This window comes from Ipomoea nil, unplaced genomic scaffold (genome assembly GCF_001879475.1).
Source record: "Ipomoea nil cultivar Tokyo-kokei standard unplaced genomic scaffold, Asagao_1.1 scaffold1074, whole genome shotgun sequence".
Lineage (NCBI taxonomy): Eukaryota > Viridiplantae > Streptophyta > Magnoliopsida > Solanales > Convolvulaceae > Ipomoea > Ipomoea nil.
The window spans coordinates 4,170,100-4,190,460 of NW_017617502.1; the positions used below are offsets into that span (position 1 = coordinate 4,170,100).

At 37.8% G+C, this 20,361-nt stretch overlaps 3 protein-coding genes and 1 pseudogene across 3 annotated transcripts; 1 reads left to right on the forward strand and 3 right to left on the reverse strand.

Moving 5' to 3' along the window:
- Positions 1-857: 857 nt before the first annotated feature.
- LOC109182554 (60S acidic ribosomal protein P0-like) lies at positions 858-2,628 on the reverse strand. Its single transcript, XM_019332702.1, has 4 exons — positions 2,292-2,628; positions 1,921-1,989; positions 1,695-1,793; positions 858-1,604 (listed from the first exon to the last, which is right to left on the reverse strand). Exons 1-4 carry the CDS (start codon positions 2,547-2,549, stop codon positions 1,062-1,064), a joined length of 969 nt encoding a protein of 322 aa, XP_019188247.1. The 5' UTR covers positions 2,550-2,628; the 3' UTR covers positions 858-1,061.
- Positions 2,629-7,041: 4,413 nt separating this feature from the next.
- Positions 7,042-7,854, reverse strand: LOC109182657. The gene is made up of 2 exons (XM_019332808.1): positions 7,410-7,854; positions 7,042-7,250 (listed from the first exon to the last, which is right to left on the reverse strand). The coding sequence occupies exons 1-2, from the start codon at positions 7,852-7,854 to the stop codon at positions 7,042-7,044; spliced, it is 654 nt and encodes a 217-aa protein (XP_019188353.1).
- Positions 7,855-12,186: 4,332 nt separating this feature from the next.
- On the reverse strand, positions 12,187-16,955 carry LOC109182658 (annotated as a pseudogene).
- Positions 16,956-18,872: 1,917 nt separating this feature from the next.
- LOC109182659 lies at positions 18,873-20,021 on the forward strand. Its single transcript, XM_019332809.1, has one exon. It carries the CDS (start codon positions 18,873-18,875, stop codon positions 20,019-20,021), a length of 1,149 nt encoding a protein of 382 aa, XP_019188354.1.
- The last annotated feature ends 340 nt before the right edge of the window (positions 20,022-20,361 follow it).

The window sequence follows — 20,361 nt, forward strand, 5'->3', positions numbered from 1 at the left end:
AATAAGATTGATTGAATGGTTTACCATTCTTTAAAACAACTTCTCTAGCAATACTACAAAGAACTTGAATCCTGTTTTACAAATTTGAAGTTAAATTCGTTAGATGAATTTAACTTTTCTTTAATATCAAACATTGACCAACTTATATGTTTCACACACCACCGAGTATATATTTTCCATCTATCGTTCATTGACAATATATTCATCCAGATGCTCTTTCACATTGTCATTTTTGTATGAAGTTCATATACGCCATGACCAACTTATATGAAGAAAGTTCATATACGCCATGACCAACTTATATGAAGAAAAGAACTCGCCAAAAGAAACGAGTGAAAAAACAAACCCATCACACAAATGAGAGAAAAACACAGATCCTTCCGCAGGTTCACTTACGGAAACCTTGTTACGACTTCTCCTTCCTCTCCTTCCTCTAAATGATAAGGTTCAGTGTACTTCTCGCGACGTCGCGAGCAGCGAACCGCCCACGTCGATCATTCAATCGATAGGAGCGACGGGCGGTGTGTACAAAGGGCAGGGACGTAGTCAACGCGAGCTGATGACTCGCGCTTACTAGGAATTCCTCGTTGAAGACCCAAGTTGGGCAACTTCCGCAACTTGGGCGCCCTCATTCCGCATAAGTCCGTAACTTGGGCACCCTCGTACCGCAACTTTCCCGATCAAATCACTTCTTTATCCTGATCTGGCGGAATCCTTAAGCTTTAGATCTTTAGGGCTACCGCAACTTTTTTGAAGGGGTGGTGACTGAATCGGTACTAGACTTAATTATGAAACTAAAACAAGCAAAAAACAAAAGAACTAAACAAAAGGGAAGCTGATCAATAATTGTATAGTAATATATAAATCTTGCAAGAAGATGAGAGTGTGTAGTGTATTTCACTAAACAAAAGGGAAACTGATCAATAATTGTTGCTAGTTGATGAACTTGTTGATGAGAAACTAAACCAAATTTAGGTTAATGTATATGAAAATCTAATAACTAGCATGGCATACACCAAAGCTAACATCAAAGGGAGTGACTTAAATTAACTACTACTCAATCAATCACCAAACAATCCACCAACAAAGTCATCGTCAGATTCCTCAGATTCTTGTTTCTTCTCCTCCTCCTTGGCCGGAGGAGCTGATTCAGCGGCGGCATCAGCACCAGCATCTTCCACCGGGGCAGCAGAAGCAAATTTGGTTGGATCCTCTAAATATTCTTTTATCTTATCAGCCAGTGGGAAGGAGTAATCTGTTGCTATCGCAAAAGAGAGAAGATTCTTGTATCCATTGATGAAGATGTGGGGCACGGCGGCAAGAGTTGGGTACCCAAGAGCCATGGAGAGGGAGATGACATTGGTCAAGCCGGCCGCAAATTTCTCGGCAAGATCATCTTCTGTGAGCTCAAGAATCCTGGGATCGAACACAGACCCATCATCATACACATGCTCCACAATCAATCCGTATGAGAATGGCTTGATGCCCAGCTTTGCGAGAAGAGCAGACTCAGACGACCCCACCTTTTCACCCTTCTTGATAATTTCCACTGGGGTAATGATTTCCACTGTCCCTTTGTTGATCTTTGTAGGGATGTTCAACACCTGAAGAATGAATTGAAGCATGCATATATGCAAGCAAATTAAAGGATCGGATCGGAAATTAATTAAAGAAAGAAATGATTGAAGATCGACCTGAAAGAAACTGGTCTGAGAAGGGTCAAGTCCAGTGCTTCCCGGTGGAACAATCACATCAACTGGAGCAACGAGGCCAACCCTTGCCGGTGCTCCAACCTGTATGCATGCATGCATGTCAGATCAACCGATTATATACACAACAACATATATACCTACCTTTGAAATTAAATTTAATTTAATTTACATAGATAAACCCAAAAATACACTATCGAATTGAATATACCTTGTACTTGGAAACTTCATCGCTCACTTCTTTCAGATCTCCTTTAGTGAAGATCAATCCCACATTATTCTGTTATTTTACATGAAAAATATACAATAATAATCCACGAAACGCAAATTAAAGCTCACACACACACACTATATATCACTACTGGAAATTCTGAAATTTCCGACCACGTTGAAAGCAAAAAGTGGTCGGAAATAGCAACCAAGGTTTTTCCTGATATCAAAAGTGATCGGAACAAGACTTTCGACTTGATTTAAGATCACTTTCAGGTGGTCGGAAATTTCAGAATTTCAAGTAGCATATATATATATAGAAAAAGAGAAGAAAATGAGGAAAAAGGTTGTGCGAAGAGAGAGAGAACTGACGACGAGACAAGGAATGAGGGCGAGAATAGCAGAGTTGTCGGTCTTCTCAGCATGCATGCGGATGGAGCGTTTCATCATGGTGTTCTTACCCATGAGGATGATGGAATCACCACGGAGCCCCCTGCGGATGTCCTGGAACTGCCGGGACCCTACATTGTCGGCGCTCACCACCAGTATTTGAGAGTAGGTATCTAGCAGCTTGCAGATCTTGGCGTCATAAGCTATCTTTTTCTGCGCCTTAGTCACCTTCACCGCCATTCTGAGCAAGAGATCGAGAAAAAAGAGAAATGAGATGAGCTTTCCTATTGTAGGGTGGGTGATCGATAGATATATATAAATATATGCGCGCTCAGAAACCCTAAAACGGTTGGGTGGTTTTGCAATTTGCAGTGACGACAGTACTATACAGACGTGTAAAGAATGGATTGCAGGGAGCTAGGGAAGAAGCCAAACCACTGATGAGATTTTCTGGATATTATTGGACTGACTCAACGGTTCTGTTCCTGGATAATTGCTTCACCTCATCATTCACTCCTTTTCATTATATTTTTTTTTTTTTTTTTGGGGGGGGGGGGGGGGGGTGTAATTTCATTATATTTCTTTTACTCTCTACTTTTTTCACGGCATTCATCCAACAAACCTTTTAGCCAATATATGCATGATAAAAGAGTGTTTAGGAATAAATTGTAATTAGATTTTGATGAGCCAAATGTATTTTTAGGATAAAAATTAGTCTCCTATTTATTTATTTATTTTATTTTGAGCCATATTCAACAAGTTCAGGAAAATTATTTTTGAAGAAAAGAAGATTGATGCTATATGAAATTATGCAAAGAAAATTAATTTGAGCTATTGTCTCAAATTAATTCGAAAAGAATTTATGTATTAAAGGTTATATATTTTCTTGGAAGAAGATATAGCAATTTAAGGGATCAAAATGATGGAGACTACATTTTTCTTAAGTCACGGCAATTTGAAGAGAAGGAAGGGGTCACACTATTTTAATTAAAGAAGAGGTCACACTATTCTTGAAGAAAGAAGAGGTCACACTATTTTTGAAGAAAGAAGAGGTCACACCTTTGGAGGCTAAGGATTGCTTCTAAGTTCTAAAGGAGAAATAGAAATTGGAACAAGAGAGTTAACAAAGGTCTAATTGGCTTAGTTGGTTAAAGAACTTTGCATGGAAATTGTTATTTATGGTGTAAGGTTCAAATCCTCTTAAAAACATATTTTTTAAGAAGGGGGTTACGCTTCTCTTAAGAGAGGTCACGCAAAACATACTTTTTATGAAGGGGGTTACGCTTCTCCTAAGAGAGGTCATGCTTTGATCAGAAGTGGAGGTCACGATTTCATCTCTACAAATAAAGTTATTTCATCTCTACAAATAAAGTTATATAAGTCTTGAAGAGAAGAACACAAGTGTGAGAAAGCAAGCTATATAAGTCAGTACAAGTGCTATACACGAAAAAGAGCTAGAAAATCCTTCCTTGATAATATTTGTAGGAGCCTCCACGTTGGAAAAAGAGAGAAAATTATTGTTTTTGTAAAAAGTAGTTTCCCTACTTGGTGTAGGTAGAAGGCTGAGTAACAAAGGAGTTTGTGAAAATCCTAGGAGTGCAAGCTTGGTGCAAAGGCACTCTAAGTTGTGTTTAGTGCTGGCTTAGTGTTCAAGGCACTAAAGGTGAATTTCTCCTTGGAGTGAAAGGAGAAGAGTGGAGTAGGAGGATTACATTACCTCCGAACCACTATAAATCTCTCTCTCTTTAGCTTTCGTTTTGGTGCGAAAAACTTATTTACACCCAATAATATTCATATTATACTGAGATGGGACAAGATACCTGGTTTCATTCTAAAGGAGCGCATTAAATTCATCACCCATAGTCTTGCGCCATTCATCATGTTTAATAGCCTATGTATAACAAGTAGGTTCAGTGGGGCAAACATGGGCTGATAGAGCTAAGAGAGGACCATCAGCGTGACTACGAGTGGCCATGGAGTGAGTCCGAACCGTGGGGCACGACGACCGACCTCTCGGCCGGCCACGGCGTCGCTGAGCGGCAGTAGGTTCGGTGTCCGTCGAGGGCCGGTTCTGGCTTGCTAGATTCGCTGTTGGCTGGGACCGGTTCAGGCGAGACCGGTTGAGTCGAGATGGATGATGAAGTTGGAACAAGTACAGACTTAGCCCATGGTCGAGTCGTTTGAACTGGTGGTGCCTGCAAAACTGTCTTGCCAAAAGAAAAAACATTCTCATCAAACTTAACATGCCTGCATATATATACCTTGTTAGTCTGAAAGTCTATGCACCTATACCCCCTAAATGACTCAGGATAACCTAGGAAGACACATGGAGAGGACCTGTAAGACATCTTATGACGATTGTAGGGATGCAAATAAGGATAGCACAGACAACCCAAGACACGAAGAAAATAATAGGATGGAGGGGATTTATGCAATAGAAGATGATGACTGGATTTATTTGTCACAATGGATGACACTTGATAAGCTTCTTTTCTCTTACGCTTTTTCAAACGGGAGATAGCATCAAACTTGTGTGGGGATGAACCCCGAATTTTATCGTTCTTAAGGGATGGCCGCTCGGAGTTAGCCCTAAGTTGCTAATGTTGGAAAGTAACAACATTGCCCAAGTTTGCAAGCATGTCACATGCACACAATTGAATTAACGTTGTAGTGGTTTAACAAGATTAAAACTAGTAAGTGATCAAACAATATAAAACAAGTATGGTTGGATTGCTTAGTGTGGATGAAGATGCTAAAGGGATCATTTGACATAGGGCGAGAGGGAGCCATTACTAAGTCTAGAGAGTGGCTTTTGTCCGTTCATAACATAGATTACTAGGACTTTGTTTAGGATTCACCTAAACCTTTCCGCAAACACCTTGCCTTCAACTCTTTCCTAACCAAGCCCCGTAGGGTTCCTTGAGCCAAGAAATGCTAAGGATAGGAGTTTGGATTGACCTAGCATAGGTCAATCCCTCAAACACCATGGGAGGTGATCAAGTTCCTAGGATTCAAACAAGTCAATCCTCAACAACAAGACATAGAAGTAAAAGCCATCAATCAATCCCTAATTCAAGAAATAAGTCATGAAAGCATCATCAACACACACTTACACAATCCAAACCCTAACTAAGCTAGCCCATCATAGGCATATCAAACATCAAAGCATTCATAGATCTAAATATAGCAAAAGCAAATAGAAAATAGCAAAGAGTAGAAATTATACCAAAGTAGACTAGGAATTGGAATTTAAGTCTTGCAAGATCCTTGAAATGGAGTTTGCCAAGCTCTTCCTTCAGCAATCTCTCTAGAAATCCTTCTACAAAGTGTTTTCTCTCTCAATCTAAATGCTAAGCTATTTATTTCTCTCTCTAAAATTGGTTCCCTCCCTACAAATATGATCTAAAACACTTTAAATAGCCTTCCCTTTCAATTCCTTCCGCAGCTATTCCAACGCAGCCTCCAACACCCAAGTAACGTGCGTTGCTCGGGAACTTATTCTGCCCAACGTCCGTCACAACGCACGTTGTCCGGTGCGTTGAACTTACTGGAAATCAACCATGTTTCACTTCTCCACAACGTACACTGCAACGCACGTTGTGGCCTCGTTGCTCAGTCCCGGCTTGACTCTTTATTTCTCTTTGATTCCGGTTGTGCCATTTCGCCTCGTTTAAGCCCAAAACTTACCTGAAAACTTGTAAAACATAAAGTGCGGTGATAATTTCCAAAATAATGTAAAACATAGCTAATTGGCACATAATTGCTACCCAAAGGATTACTTTAAGCCTAGAATTCACTCTAAAAGGACCTTAAAAGTGTGTGTCTTTGACACTTATCAGCACTTTATTAATTAAATAAACCGCAGTCTCAAAATCATAATCCCAAAACTTATAAGAAATGAAGGCACGACTTAAGAGAGCTAGACCAGTTTCAACAATGTGTCTATGCTTTCTTTCGACACGGCCATTCTGTTCATGAGTATACGCACATGATTGTCTCTGAAGAATGCCTAACTGAGCCAAGGTGGTGCGTAACTTTTTATATTCAAATCCTAGATCAGACTGAATGGATTTAAATTTGCGATTTAATGGACGTTCAACCATAGCCCGAAACTTATCAAAGATAGCATAGAGATCAGACTTTTGTGACATAGGAAAGTACCAAGTGTAACGAGGGTAGTCATCAACAAAGATAACGAAATAACGATATCCGTTAGTAGAAAGAATGGGAGCAGGTCCCCAAATGTTTGTGTAAATTAAATCAAGGACACACAAACTAGAGGACTCAACACGTGGTAAGGGAAATCGTGCAGATTTCCCTAACTGACATGCATTACATAGACCGGAAGAACAACGAATATTACTGCTAGACCCACTAACTGAACAAGACGAAAGAATTTGACTGAGAACTCGTTGATGAGGATGACCAAGATGATCATGCCACACAGATGCTAAGGCTCTAGCCAAAAGAAACGCAGTTGGTGACGAACTCGAAATGGGAAGCTTGTAAAGCCCCCCAGAACTATTACCCTGTAGAAGAATTTCCTTGGTGTTGATATCCTTCACAACAAAAAAAAAATGGATGAAACTCAAAGAACACCTTATTATCTGATGCAAAAATTTTGAACAGACAACAAAGATGTAGACAAACTAGGAACATGAAGGATATTAGACAATTCAAAATATTTAGAGGGGGAATTAAAGGTAGCATGACCAATACGACTAATAGGTAATCACATATCATCACCGACACGTAATGTGTCATTACCATTGTAGTCCTCCAAGAAAGAGAGAGCAGCGATGCCCGGAGTGGCATGATTAGTGGCACCTGTATCTGGAAGCCAGGTCTGGGACCCTTGAGGATCCGAAGGAGTTTCTTGATATATGACATTTGCTTGAGGATCCTTGGCACACCAAAAATGGCATGTGGAAGCAGTATGACCTAACACATGACAAAGTTGACACTTAGGTTGCCAGTTGCCGTTGCGTCCTACACCACATAGACTGCCACCACACCCGCGGTCGCCGCCACCACCATGCGGCTAGCCAGTTTGGCCGCTGTTTTGACCACTGTTCTAGCTGGAACCACGGCCACCATTACCGTGCCCAGAACTGCGGCTCTTCTGGCTGCCCTTTTGCGCCGTGAAAGCGGCCGGCGAGCCACCTCCGGGACCACCGCGCGTCATAAATTCCTCCGTGCCCAAGAGATCTGCAAGCTCTTGGAGAGTAATAGGCTGGCCGCGTACGTTGAGAGACAATATGAGACCCCTGAACTCTGGCCGTAACCCCCGAAGAACGTAAAAGTTTTGTTCTTCGAGTGTCATAGGTCGGCCGGCGAGAGCGAGCTCCTCCACCAAAACCCTAGCCTTGCCGATGTAGTCAGCAGCGAACATGTCTCCTTGATCAAGTGTCTGCAATTGTCCGAGTAGATTGAGACCCCGGGAGCGGGAAGACGACGCGAGTGCACCAACCACAGCAGTCCAAACAACCCGGCTGGTGCGGTGGCCGATGGCGAGAGGCATGACCTCATCGGAGAAGGACGACATCAACATAAACAATAAGGCTTGGTCCTGCCGGACCCACGCACGATGCGCCGGATTGAGCTGCACGGTTGTCGTATCACCGCCGTCACCGTTTAGGGTGGCTGGAGGACATGGATTCGTTCCATCAACAAATCCAAGAAGATCGTGACCATCAAGAAAATGAACAACATGGGCTCTCCAAAATAGGTAGTTCTTGTAGGTCAACTTAATGTTGATGAAGTGGTGAGCCGGTGGATAAAGAATTAACCACCGACGTAGCAGAAGAGATAGGAGCATTAGAGACGATCCGTTAAGAGGAATTAATAGATCCGTCAGCCATTGGAAAGAAAACTCTAGCTTAGCTGATACCATATGAGAGCTAATAGAGTTGTGTATTAAATGAAATAATACAATGTACAGATTACAAGTATATATAAGAAGGATTGTCCCAGAGAAACTGGGATAGAGAATCATAATCAAACTCAAATACATAGAGTTCTAATAACACATACACTACCTGACATTCATAGGTTTGAATATACATATAGATATAAACATTCAAATTATATAGATTCAAGAATACGCACAGTATGTACGAAGATATGCCTTAATTACTTATACGCCCAAAATTACATATAAGAAACAAGGTACAAATAATTTCCCACTTTAAATATTACAAATACTACAAATTCATGAATCACATAAGCCAATTATTCACAATTACTAAATATATATTTGAGGGATTTTAAAAAGATTTTGCACATAAACACTTAGGAAAAAAGATTTTATTTGGGTAAGAATTTTGGTGAACATAAATCTTACGGAAATTAATTCGGAAAAAATGTATTTTAGTGAACATGAATCTTACCTAAGAGCCAAAATCCCGAATCACCTAAAGTTGATGAAGAAGGAAAATACTAAATTGATGGTGAACAAGGAAAAGACTAAGGGTGTGTTTGGTTCGCACTACGGAAACGGAATCAAATACTTGGTAATGGTAATGAGTTTTGGTGAAAGTATTTTTCATGTTTGGTAGTAGGGTGAAATTGGAATGATTACCAATATTGATGTTTGGTTATGTATGACCCTATAATGAGGATAAATGTTTTAAAAATACAAAAAATAAAAAATTAAGGCAATTGATCCTAATATAATGACATCCAAAGCACCAACATGAACAAAAAAAAAATCAAAACAAAAATATAAAAGCACTAATCGTTTAGAATGGATTAGTATACAAATGACACCTTATCAAGCTTTATATGGTCAAAAGTGTATAGGAGCCCACTGTGTTGAGGAGATATGAGTGGTGCATTGGTATTAGAGCCTCAGTATTTACAAGATACCATAGAGAAGGTGAGACTTATTAAAGGAAAGATGAAGGCTGCGTAAGATCGACAAAAATAATATGTTGACAAGAATAGACAACAAGTTGAATTTCAAGAAGGAGAGAAGGTATTGCTAAGAGTTTCACCTACTAAAAGAGTGATGATGTTTGGTAAGAAGGGAAAGTTAAACCCGAGGTTTATTGGTCCATATGAGATTTTGGAGAAGGTTGGAAAAGTGGCTTATAGGTTGGTATTGCCAACTGAATTGGACAAAGTTCATAATGTGTTCCATGTGTCACAATTCAAGAAGTATGTGCATGATCCATCACATATTATTTGTCCAGACATGGCAGAGATGGATGAATCTTTGACTTAGAGGAAAGACCACTAAAGATCTTGGATACAAAGACACGTGAGACAAGGAGGAAAGCTATCAAGTTGGTCAAGGTAATGTGGTCTAATCATCAAATTGAGGAGGCTACTTGGGAAATGGAAGATGATATGAGGAATCGATATCTTGAGCTGTTTCAATCAGGTACATGTTTAGTTACGAGGGCGTAACCTTTTCTTTAGGGGGGAAAGTTTGACACCATTGTTCTTTGTATAAGAATTGTTGTCTGTCTATGCGTTGCTTTCTGTGATTTAGTATTAAGTGTGGTTATGTTGGCTTGGTGTCATCTATGTGGTGTCATCCATTGTTATCTTCGGTGTGTTTTGACCTATGATTTTGGTTGGCATTGTTATGGTTTAAGTCGTGGTTTGAGTTTTGGGACAAAACATCTTTTAAAGGGGGAGATTGTAATATTCAATTATTTTATTGATATTATTTATTATTAAAATATTTTCATTAATAGTTTTTTAAAATAATACCTTAAAAATTATTTTATTATATAATCCATAATTATACTAATTTACTCCTAGCCAAGACTTTGTAGTCTAATGGCACCAAGTGGTACTCTCATATGAGAGGTTGTGAGTTTGAACCTCAATGGAGGCGGTGGGAAACAAAATGGGAGTACATGTAGCATCTCTCTCTCTGTTTATTTTTCTTTAATTACCCACCGTGATATGTGTATGTTTAATTTCCTATATGGGAAATTTTTTTATCATTAATTCTAATAAAATTGAGGTCGTTTTATTATGATTACTATATGGTAATTAATGAGTATATGTTATTCTTAATTAATATTATGCTAATTATGACGTCCGTTTAATTATGGACGTAATATGTGTATGTTTAATTTCCTTTAATTATGTTCGTAATATGTGTATGTTTAATTTCCTTTAATTATGTCAGTAATATGTGTACCATTAATTTCCTTAATTGATTAGATAAAATCGATATTACGGCAAGTATAAAAATAGATTAATAAAAGTATAATTTGTGAATTAATTTATTAATTCCCATAATAATTAAGATTTTATTCAAAAGTAACCATTAGCATAATTTTATATGTGTAATAATATGTGAATTGAAATAATTTACATAATTGTATGGATGTAATAATCTGTGAATTAGCATAATTACATGTGAATTGGAATAATTATCATAATTTTTTTAAATCTCCTTTAGTTATGGACGTAATATGTGTATTATCAATTTCCTTAACAGGGCGTTTGGTTGAAGGGAATTTAAATTCCCTTCCCACTTAATTTCCACCTAATTCCAAAGGCCACAAAATTTCCTTGTTTGGTTGAAAGGAATTACAATTCCATGGAATTGTAATTCCCCCATTTTCATGGAATTAAAATCCCATGTCCCCCCCCCCCCCCCCCCCCCCAGGTATTTTAATTCCTGGAATTTTAGAAAGAAAAAAAGATAGTGATGAGTCAAAATTACTCCTTCCTTTTTTAACTTAAAATTAATGCCTAACAACAACAATGGACATTTTTGACTTTATACTACTTATTCCCTTTCAATTCCCATGTATACCAAACATTGGAATTTAAATTCCACTTTATTCCCAGTAATTCATCTCCCATGGAATTGCAATTCCTTTTCCACATAATTCCCCCTCTCCAACCAAACGCCCTGTAACTGATTAGATAAAATTTATATTACAGAAAGTATTAATTTCTTAATTGCCATAATTTTTAAGATTTTATTTAAAAGTAGTCAAAGGAAGTGTACGAGTAATTTATATTATTTGATGTAAAAAAAATATAAAATCGTCGTAAGAAGGGACTCTCTATGTTTAATTACTATAATAAATTTAGATGTTAAATACGGTTAGTAATTACCACGAGTTATTTATATGGTAAATAGTATATGGTAATTACCTATATAGATCACCTTATTGAACGGATTAACATATGGATTAGTATTATAAAAAACAGAGAAAGCCTTTTAGGTAAGATATATTAGGAAAAGTATCAATTAATTAATATCTATATTTGTAATTAGTGTTATAAATCTATATATATATATATATATATATATATATATATATATATATATATATATATATATATAAAATAAAATCCTCCTATTTTATGGTTTGAAAAATTTCTTTGTCATTACAAACTTCAATATTGAAAGAGTTAAATTCAGAGAAGTTTCTATGGCATATGTATCGCCTAAGGCCCTTCACTAGTTTGAAAGGTAACCAACCACTAAATGAGAAAGAGCTTATTGGTAAGATTTCTTGCTTGATTTTTTCATTTACATATTCTATTTTTTATAACGATACTGCTATCTCCAATACAGTGATATACTTTACATACTGTATTTTGCCATTAATTTATTGACTATGCTTCAATAAACTGTAAATATGGCTCCAATAATACAGTGTATAGCGCTGTATCTACAATACAGTGCTAATGTTGTTCTCTAAAATACAGTGCCTATATCTTTTCTCTATATTTTACATACTCCATACTTTTGCATTGAGTTAATTCCAGCAGCGGTCCTCCGACTATTGCGATTTTCCAAAATTAGTCCTCGACTTTTAATTTAGACGAAAAAGGCACTTGACTTTCAAATTTGTTCCAGCAATAGTCATTCCGTTATCCATCCGTCTCTTAACCGTTAGTTTAGGGGCCAAAATAGTATTTTCAAATTTGCTCTCTTCTCCCTCATTTTCGTCCGTATATGTGACGTAGAGAAGCAATAGGAAGAACTCCATTGTTTCTCTGATCTGGCATGGTAGCAGATTGAACAATCAAAAGCCTCTGCTCTCTTGGCAACTGCTAAACTAATTCTTCGAAGCCCTATAATTCCAACAGTTTTGCCACTAAACTGCAAAGTATGATGGCAACAAATAAGGTTAGAATGAGTATCAAAGTGTCCATCCTTAAATGAATACAAGCTCTATACTTTTAAACAAACTTCTAACATTCTTTCGTAAAATTCTAGTCCTGAATGTAGATTATTTCAGAATATTTCACCAAGCACTTAGAAGGCATATAGGGGTAAACAAAGCAGAGAGGACCAAAATTAAACTATTTTAACCAGCACAGTTTTGTTCTCTGTAGCTAAAAATTCGATCTTTGTACTTTGTCTATAGAAAATGACATAAAAAGAAGCGATTGAACCTTGGTAGTCAACTTGAAGTCACCCGTCTTCCACAACCCTGTCCTCACAACTCGATCACACTCGCAAATCCTTCAGAGCACAACCAGCATCAACCCGATTGCCAAGTCGGCGATGTCCTCCGTCAACACGTCGGGGGTATTGGTAACCCGAATTCCCTTCTCCCTGCACTTGGCCAAGTCGATCTTATCCAAGCTGACGCTGAAACTGGAGACTATCTCCAGCTTGGGGAGCGCGTTAATCAGCTCTGCGTCAGCCCCGACGGAGGCGTTTCCGGCGACAGCGTGGATCGCGTTGGCGTTCTCCCTCAGGAATTCCTTCTTCTGCGGGAAGTTCCAGAAGTGGAAGAGTTTGAACCGCTTGTCGAGTTCCTGTTCCAAGTACGGGTTCATCGGAATCGCCATCAGCACTCCAATACTCTCAATTTCTTCTTCCCAGATCCTGGGAGGACTTCAATTGTGTTTAGTTCTTCCTATTGCTTCTCTGCGTCAAATCGAAAATGAGGGAGAAGAGAGCAAGCAGATGAAAAGACTATTTTGGCCCCTAAACTAATGGTGAAGGGACAGATGGATAATGGAAGGACTATTGCTGGAACAACTTCGAAAGTCAAGTGTCTTTTTCGTCCAAATTAAAAGTCAGGGACCAGTTTTGGAAAATTGCAATAGTTGGAGGACCATTGCTGGAATTAACTCCTTTTGCATTTATAGATGTGATTGGTTGTATTGTTGAGATATATTCACCCCAAGATAAAATCATTGCTAGTCAAACATGTAGGCTTATTGATTTTGTCATAGAAGATGCACAGTAATAAGTTACTCTTTCTAATATACATTGCAGACAGTAAATGTTAAAAAAATGTCATACTGACTAACTGAGAATGCTTCACTACACTGTAAATATTTATAATGAAATATGGTATTCTATGCTAATCACTAACCATTTTTGAAACTATGCTCCTCATATGGTGTTACTCAAAGTACTATTGTTTTAGACTTTTAGGGAAAGGTATTGAGTTTAATGTTAGTTATGTTATACCACTCACTATTTAGTTTTAGAGTTTTAATATTGAATTTCTTGTCTAAGTATAAATGCAACTGACATTTCAATGTGGTTGCCACTAACTTATTGATTATATTAAGTAGTAACAGTAATAGAAAACATACACAGAAAAGTACACAGACACTCATAATATGATGAACAAACAATGTTATCTAAAAATCCTAGAAGTATCAAAGATAATTTAAGTACTAAGTGGCAAACTATTATCAAAACAATATATCAGAGATAATTTAACTAGGTATAAACTTACATGGCAATCTCCAAATATGGAATTTAGTATTATAGTGTTGGTGACCTCCCTTTTCATCCACCTGCAATACGTAATTCAATAACAAATTATACCTTAGTAAATAGAGGATGTAAGTATTATGGAGTTGCAAGCTGATAGAGGTCTCCTTTAAATAAAAAGATTAAGTAACACTACACTCTTTATGCCTCTAGGAATCATAAATTATAAGTACTTATATACATGATGATGCCTTAGATACAAAATTGAAACGTGAAGAATTTATTTATCTACAGAATAACTAATTCAAAGCTTTGGAAAGCAGTGGTGTACACAATAATTAATCAAGTTAAATTTGAGTTTCGCTAATTGATAAATTTTCAAGGACAATGTTGTTAAGTCCAAATAGTTGTTTAACATAGAAATGATTTGAATCTAAGAAAATAGAAAAAGTATTCGCAAATAGCAAACTTTGACAACTTAAGCAAAAAAATTAAAAATTAAAAGCTTGCAAAGTTAAATTCCTTTGCTAACAAATCGAAAATTAGGCCAAAGGAAAAAGGAAATGATTATTAAACACGTATCAAATTGTTTTTATGAATGAAAATAAATATTACAAACGTACCAGGTTGTTTTTATGACTAGAAATGAATATTAATTCTTTTTATGTAGAAATATGAACGGAAATGAATATTAATTCTTTTTATGTAGGAAAAAGGAAATGAATATATTCATAAAGTGAAATATAATTGACAATTATATTTTTTCTGAAGGAAAACGGAAATGAATATATTAATATTTCTCTGGAAAGATAATCGGCAATTATATTTTCATAATTATATTAATTTTTAATTATATAGAAATGAATAGTAATTCCTTATATGAACGAAAAAGGAAATGAATTTTACACGCGGCAATCTATTATTAATATTCTATTACTAATACGCATGTGAATTAGGTCAAATGAAAAAGGAAATTAATATTAAAAATTCATTAGAAATATAACACAGCTTTCTCCATAAAAAAATTAGTAGCCACCAAATAAAATATTAGTAGAAAATTATGAAGGAAAAAGAAATAGAAATGAATATTAACTCTTTCTATGAATGAAAAAGGAAATAAATATATTCATATTTCACTGAAAGTATAATCGGCAATTATATTATTATAATTATATTAATTATTTATGAAGGAAAAAGGAAATTAATATATTAATATTTCATTGGAAATATAATCAGTAATTATATTTTTATAATTGTATTATTTTTTAACTAGTATTTTCACCTGTGCGATGCACGGAATGGAATTGTTGTAATATATTAAGAATATTTAAATCGATATATAATTATTTAATAGTTAATTTCACCAGAAGTCGCTTATCTTTCCTAACAATTCTAAATTTAATCCTAGACTATAGTTATTAATTATTACGATTTATTCTATGTTATAATTCTTACGTTAATATTCTTACTATTATTATTAACACTTAATTACTTTTAGATATTATTTTTACCACTTATATGATTATTATATTATTATTATTATTATTATTATTATTATTATTATTATTATTATTATATTATTATTATTATTATTATTATTATTATTATTATTATTATTATTATTATTATTATTATTATTATTATTATTATTATTATTAGTTTCTTTTAAGGTTTTGTTAGAATATAATGGTCGTGAGGCACACAATAATAATATAATCATAATTAAATATTCTTGTATTGTATTCCGTGAGTCACAATAATAATATAACAATAATTAAATATTTTTCAATTCTATATTCTTCTAGAATTTCTATTACCATCATTAATTATTCCCTAAGTTACCATAATTAAATAATTTGACCAATTATAAAAAAGAGATTATTAAATAATGCACAGGACAATTTTTTAATTAAAAATTTAAAAATTCATTAATAAAACATAAGGTTCTCATAGTTTTTTCTTAGAAACTATTTAATAAAGCATTTTTTTTTAGAAATTGGTGTGTCAAACCGCCTACGGCAGTTTGCGGTGGATATATCCCGAAAAAATGCGCGATTTCAAAAAAACATTTATCCAAAACAGACAACATCAGAGTCAAAAGTTATGCCTTGCCGAACTTTTGACACTTCACAACTTTAACCCAGAATTATTGTACGAATGGGAAAGTAGAAATCAATATATTTTATTGGGAAGAGAGATTTTTTAGGAATTGGGCGGTAAGTTAAAATTTCAGAATTTTATTTTTATATATAGTATAGATGTGCAAAGGGAATTGTATTACACTATTTTATAATTTTAGAATAGAATTTTAACGCAGAATTATTGTACGAATGGGAAAGTAGAAATCAATATATTTTATTAGGAAGAGAGATTTTTTAAGAATTGGGCGGGAAGTTAAAATTTCAGGATTTTGTTATTATATATAGTATAGATTATAGATTATGTGGAAATGAATATTAATTCTTTTTATGAACGACAAAGGAAATTACTATTACACATATAAATCTGTTATTATTATTCTGTTACTAATTGACACGGAAATCAAGCTAATGGGATGTAAAATTTAATACTAATTCTTTTTATGAAGAAAAAAGGAAATGAATATATTCAAAAGGAAATGAAATATTAGGAAAAATGAATCAATATATTAATATTTCACTTATTCACAGAATTGATCAAATTCTCTCTCTAGAAATCTAGGGTTTTCTCTCCACTACTAGGGTTTCTCCTAGGTTTTCTTTACACCTTTCTTGCTTCCCTACGGCGGTTCTCGGCCGGATCTTTGCAGCAGAAAAACTGAGAGGTAAGGACGCAGGGTACTTTATCCATAGCATGCATGGCGTTGCCGGTTGATGAAAGTACGATGGAGGGGATGACGAGGAGATTGGCCGACTTGGCGTTGGAGGAGGAGGAGGCAGCACGCTTTGAGCCGGTGCATGACGACGGTGAGGAGACGCCGGCGAACGCAAGGCAGACATGGTCCTTGGTCGGGCGTGTTTCTTAACACGGAAGCTAGTCAAGTTGGAATTCACGCGGGAGGTTCTGGCTTCGGTATGACAACCGGTACAGGGTGTCCAGGTAACAGAAATCCAACCACGTTTATTCCTGTTTGTTTTCTTCCATAAAACGGATATGGAGCGTGTCTCGGATGATGGGCCCTGGGCGTATGAGAATGCAACCCTAGTTTGTAGGCAGGTCATTGATGGCATGCTGCCGTTTGATGTGGTGTTGGATACGGTTGATATGTGGGTACAAGTACATGGTTTGCCTATCGGACATACTTCAGACAAGATCCTTGAGCATATTGGTAATTACCTTGGCACGTTTGTTAAGGGAGATGACCGTTTTGTGAATGTGCCGTGGAAGGCTTTCTATCGTATTCGTGTGGCTATTCCTGTTGACAAACCTATCAAGAGGCGTATGAATTTTGTTAAATGTGATAAATCTACATGCTGGGTCTCGTTCAAATATGTGCGTTTACATAATTTATGCTTTTATTGCGGGCTGTTGGGACATCTATATAAATTTTGCATTCATGCACGGAATGCTACTATTCTGGTTGAACAGTACCCGTTTTCAGCGGATTTACGGGCATGATCGAGGAGGGGACTGAGAGTAGTCGGGGAAGAGTGGTTGGTGCCGGCCGAAGGGAAGGGGATTGAGGTTGGCGATGGAGGGCAGGTGGCATCCCGTGAGATACCAGAACTGCGCCGTGAGATTGAGAGCACGGTTGTGGCAGTGGCAAAACGCCGGCGGGAGGGGGACGGTGGTGTGTTGAGACAGGGAAGTGGTGATGTTACGATGGTTGATCTTTCAAAAACCTTGCATATGGCGGGTACTGGTTCCCAGGCCCGCCCATCATCATGAGTACTGATGGATAGTAATACTAGGCCAGGGCCACTCGGACCGGCCCAAGAAAGCAACTGGATCAAGGAAGCCCAAGAAAGACACATGACACAGAGCAACCCAATAGTTTGTCAAAGATTGGATCTGTTACTACTAATATAATTAGAATTGGACTCATTATTTATAGTATAATAGAACTAGGTCTCATTATGTAACTAAGACTCCCAATATGAGGCATTCTAGAATTTTTATTCCTTGTAGGGCTCTAGGCCTAAAATATGTATAAATAGACCACTCACATAGAGGAGAAAGGGAGAACTCTCAGCAATTCACGAGCAATACTCATCAATACAACATTCCTATATTTTCGCCATATATTTCTCCTATATTCTTGTTACTCTAATGGTAGTGTTGGCCTGTCGTTGATTGCCCAGAAGTCATAAAACCAACATTGGCGCCGTCTGTGGGGATCGATATGAAAAGTTTACGTTCGTCCCTCAAACCTAAAACACACTATCGAAACCCTAATCATGGGGAGCACTCGTCGTAACACCCGCACTGGCTAGTCCGTTCGGGATCTGCGAGAAACCCTCAATAGGCCTACCATTCGCATGGTGTCCGGTCGGTCAGTGCCCCCAAGGGAAGGTATCAACCTGGAAAATCCTCGAGAAGAGAGGACAATTCATCCGAGCACACCCTCACCGGTCGCTGGCGTCTCACAAAGCCAACCGGTTGAACTTCCACCCATTGTAGTGAAGGCCGCTGAGCACCTCCTGGGAGTCTTGCAGCGTGACTGCATACTGAGAGGCGAGTCCCCACTGGACCCCCCTCATCAATATCATTCGGACAAAGCAAACAACAAGGACATACCACTTGAGAGAATGCATGAGTCACCCAAAGAACATCACCGCACGGTCTTAATCCTTGACTGCGCAGGACTTTCAAGCCAACAATCCCCCACCGGACAACTAGGACAAAAAAACCTCACGATTAAACTACCGCGACGGAAAACAAGACTCAACCCCCAACGACGTGTGAGGGCTGCTCAGATGGCATGCTCCCGCGCGCGAGAATTGCAAGCGGTGGAGCGCAATAGAGAAAGTTCTCCGGATGGCCTGGTAGAAAGTTGGGGTGAGACCCCCGACGTCCAGATAGAAGCCGAGGGTAGAAAGGACCGGCCAACCACTCAATCTCCGATGTCAACCAACCCATTCTCCATAGAAATCCAAGAATATCGCATATCAAAAGACTTTGAATGCCAGGCGATGCCCGCATTTGACGGAACAAGCGACCCCGATGACCACTTGAACAACTTTCGAACAAGGATGAGAATAATAGGGGCTGGATATCCTATGTGCTGCCACACCTTCTTCTTAACACTAAGTGGGGCAGCGCAACAATGGTTCACGTCACTACCACCCCAATCTATCAATTGTTTCAGGACCCTGGCAAAGCAGTTTTTAACGCACTTCGCTGGAAACATAAGAGACAAGAAATACTCTATAGCCTTAACTTCAGTACAACAAGAAGAGTTAGAGACATTGAAAAACTTTCTAAAGCGATGGCAAGAACAAATACAGATAGCAGAGGGCTTGGACGATCGAACAGCGCTAACATTGTTCATGGAAGCATTAAGGTCTGGGGATCTACCCACTAGCCTGCGAAGGAAAAACCCCGAGACCTATGCCCAAGCCATCCAGTGGGCCCATAAATACGCAGATGCAGAGGAAGCCTTGCGACAGAAAAGGAAGAGGAAAGAAGAACGGCCTTGCAAAGATATAAGAACACATTTGGGTGATCGACCGTCTGAAAAGAAAAATAAATCAAGTGTCCACAAGGAACCCATCAACCACTGTTACAGAGCGGTCCCCGAATTAGGGTCCCGACCAGCGTACAATGCAAAATTACCTCGCCATACATCAGCCACGAGCCGACCACTACCACCTCTCTCACAACCAATCAACTGGTCACTGTATATGAAACCGACCACTAGAGGACCTAAATATTGTCGCTACCACCGGAAGGCAGGTCACACCACCGAAGAATGCACCACTCTACAAAAGGAAATCGGAAATCTCATCCATAGAGGAAGACAGGCCACTCGCCCCAACCAGTGGTCACGACAACTGACGGAACCAGCCGAGGATCCCGTCCATAGAGAAAGACAGGCCACTCGCCCCAACCAGTGGTCACGGTGACCCACGCAACCAGCTGAGGATCCCATCCATATAGGGAGACCGGTCACTCGCCCCAACCAATGGTCACTACTACCCATGCAACTAGCAGGGGACATTATCCCTACTGAACAAAAAATAGAACCCTCACCAGAAAGTCCCAATTGGCAAGACGACGACTACGAGGAACAAGAAGATCGAAATTGGAAACACAAGCCCATAACCCGCTAGGAAAGCAAGACCTATGAATCCAAACCAAGAATACACATTCAAAAATCAGGGCGGTTCAAGAAACACTATAAATGGTTGGGAAAATAATCTCGCATAGTTAGTTACTATGTACAATAGACTATCATATCATAGT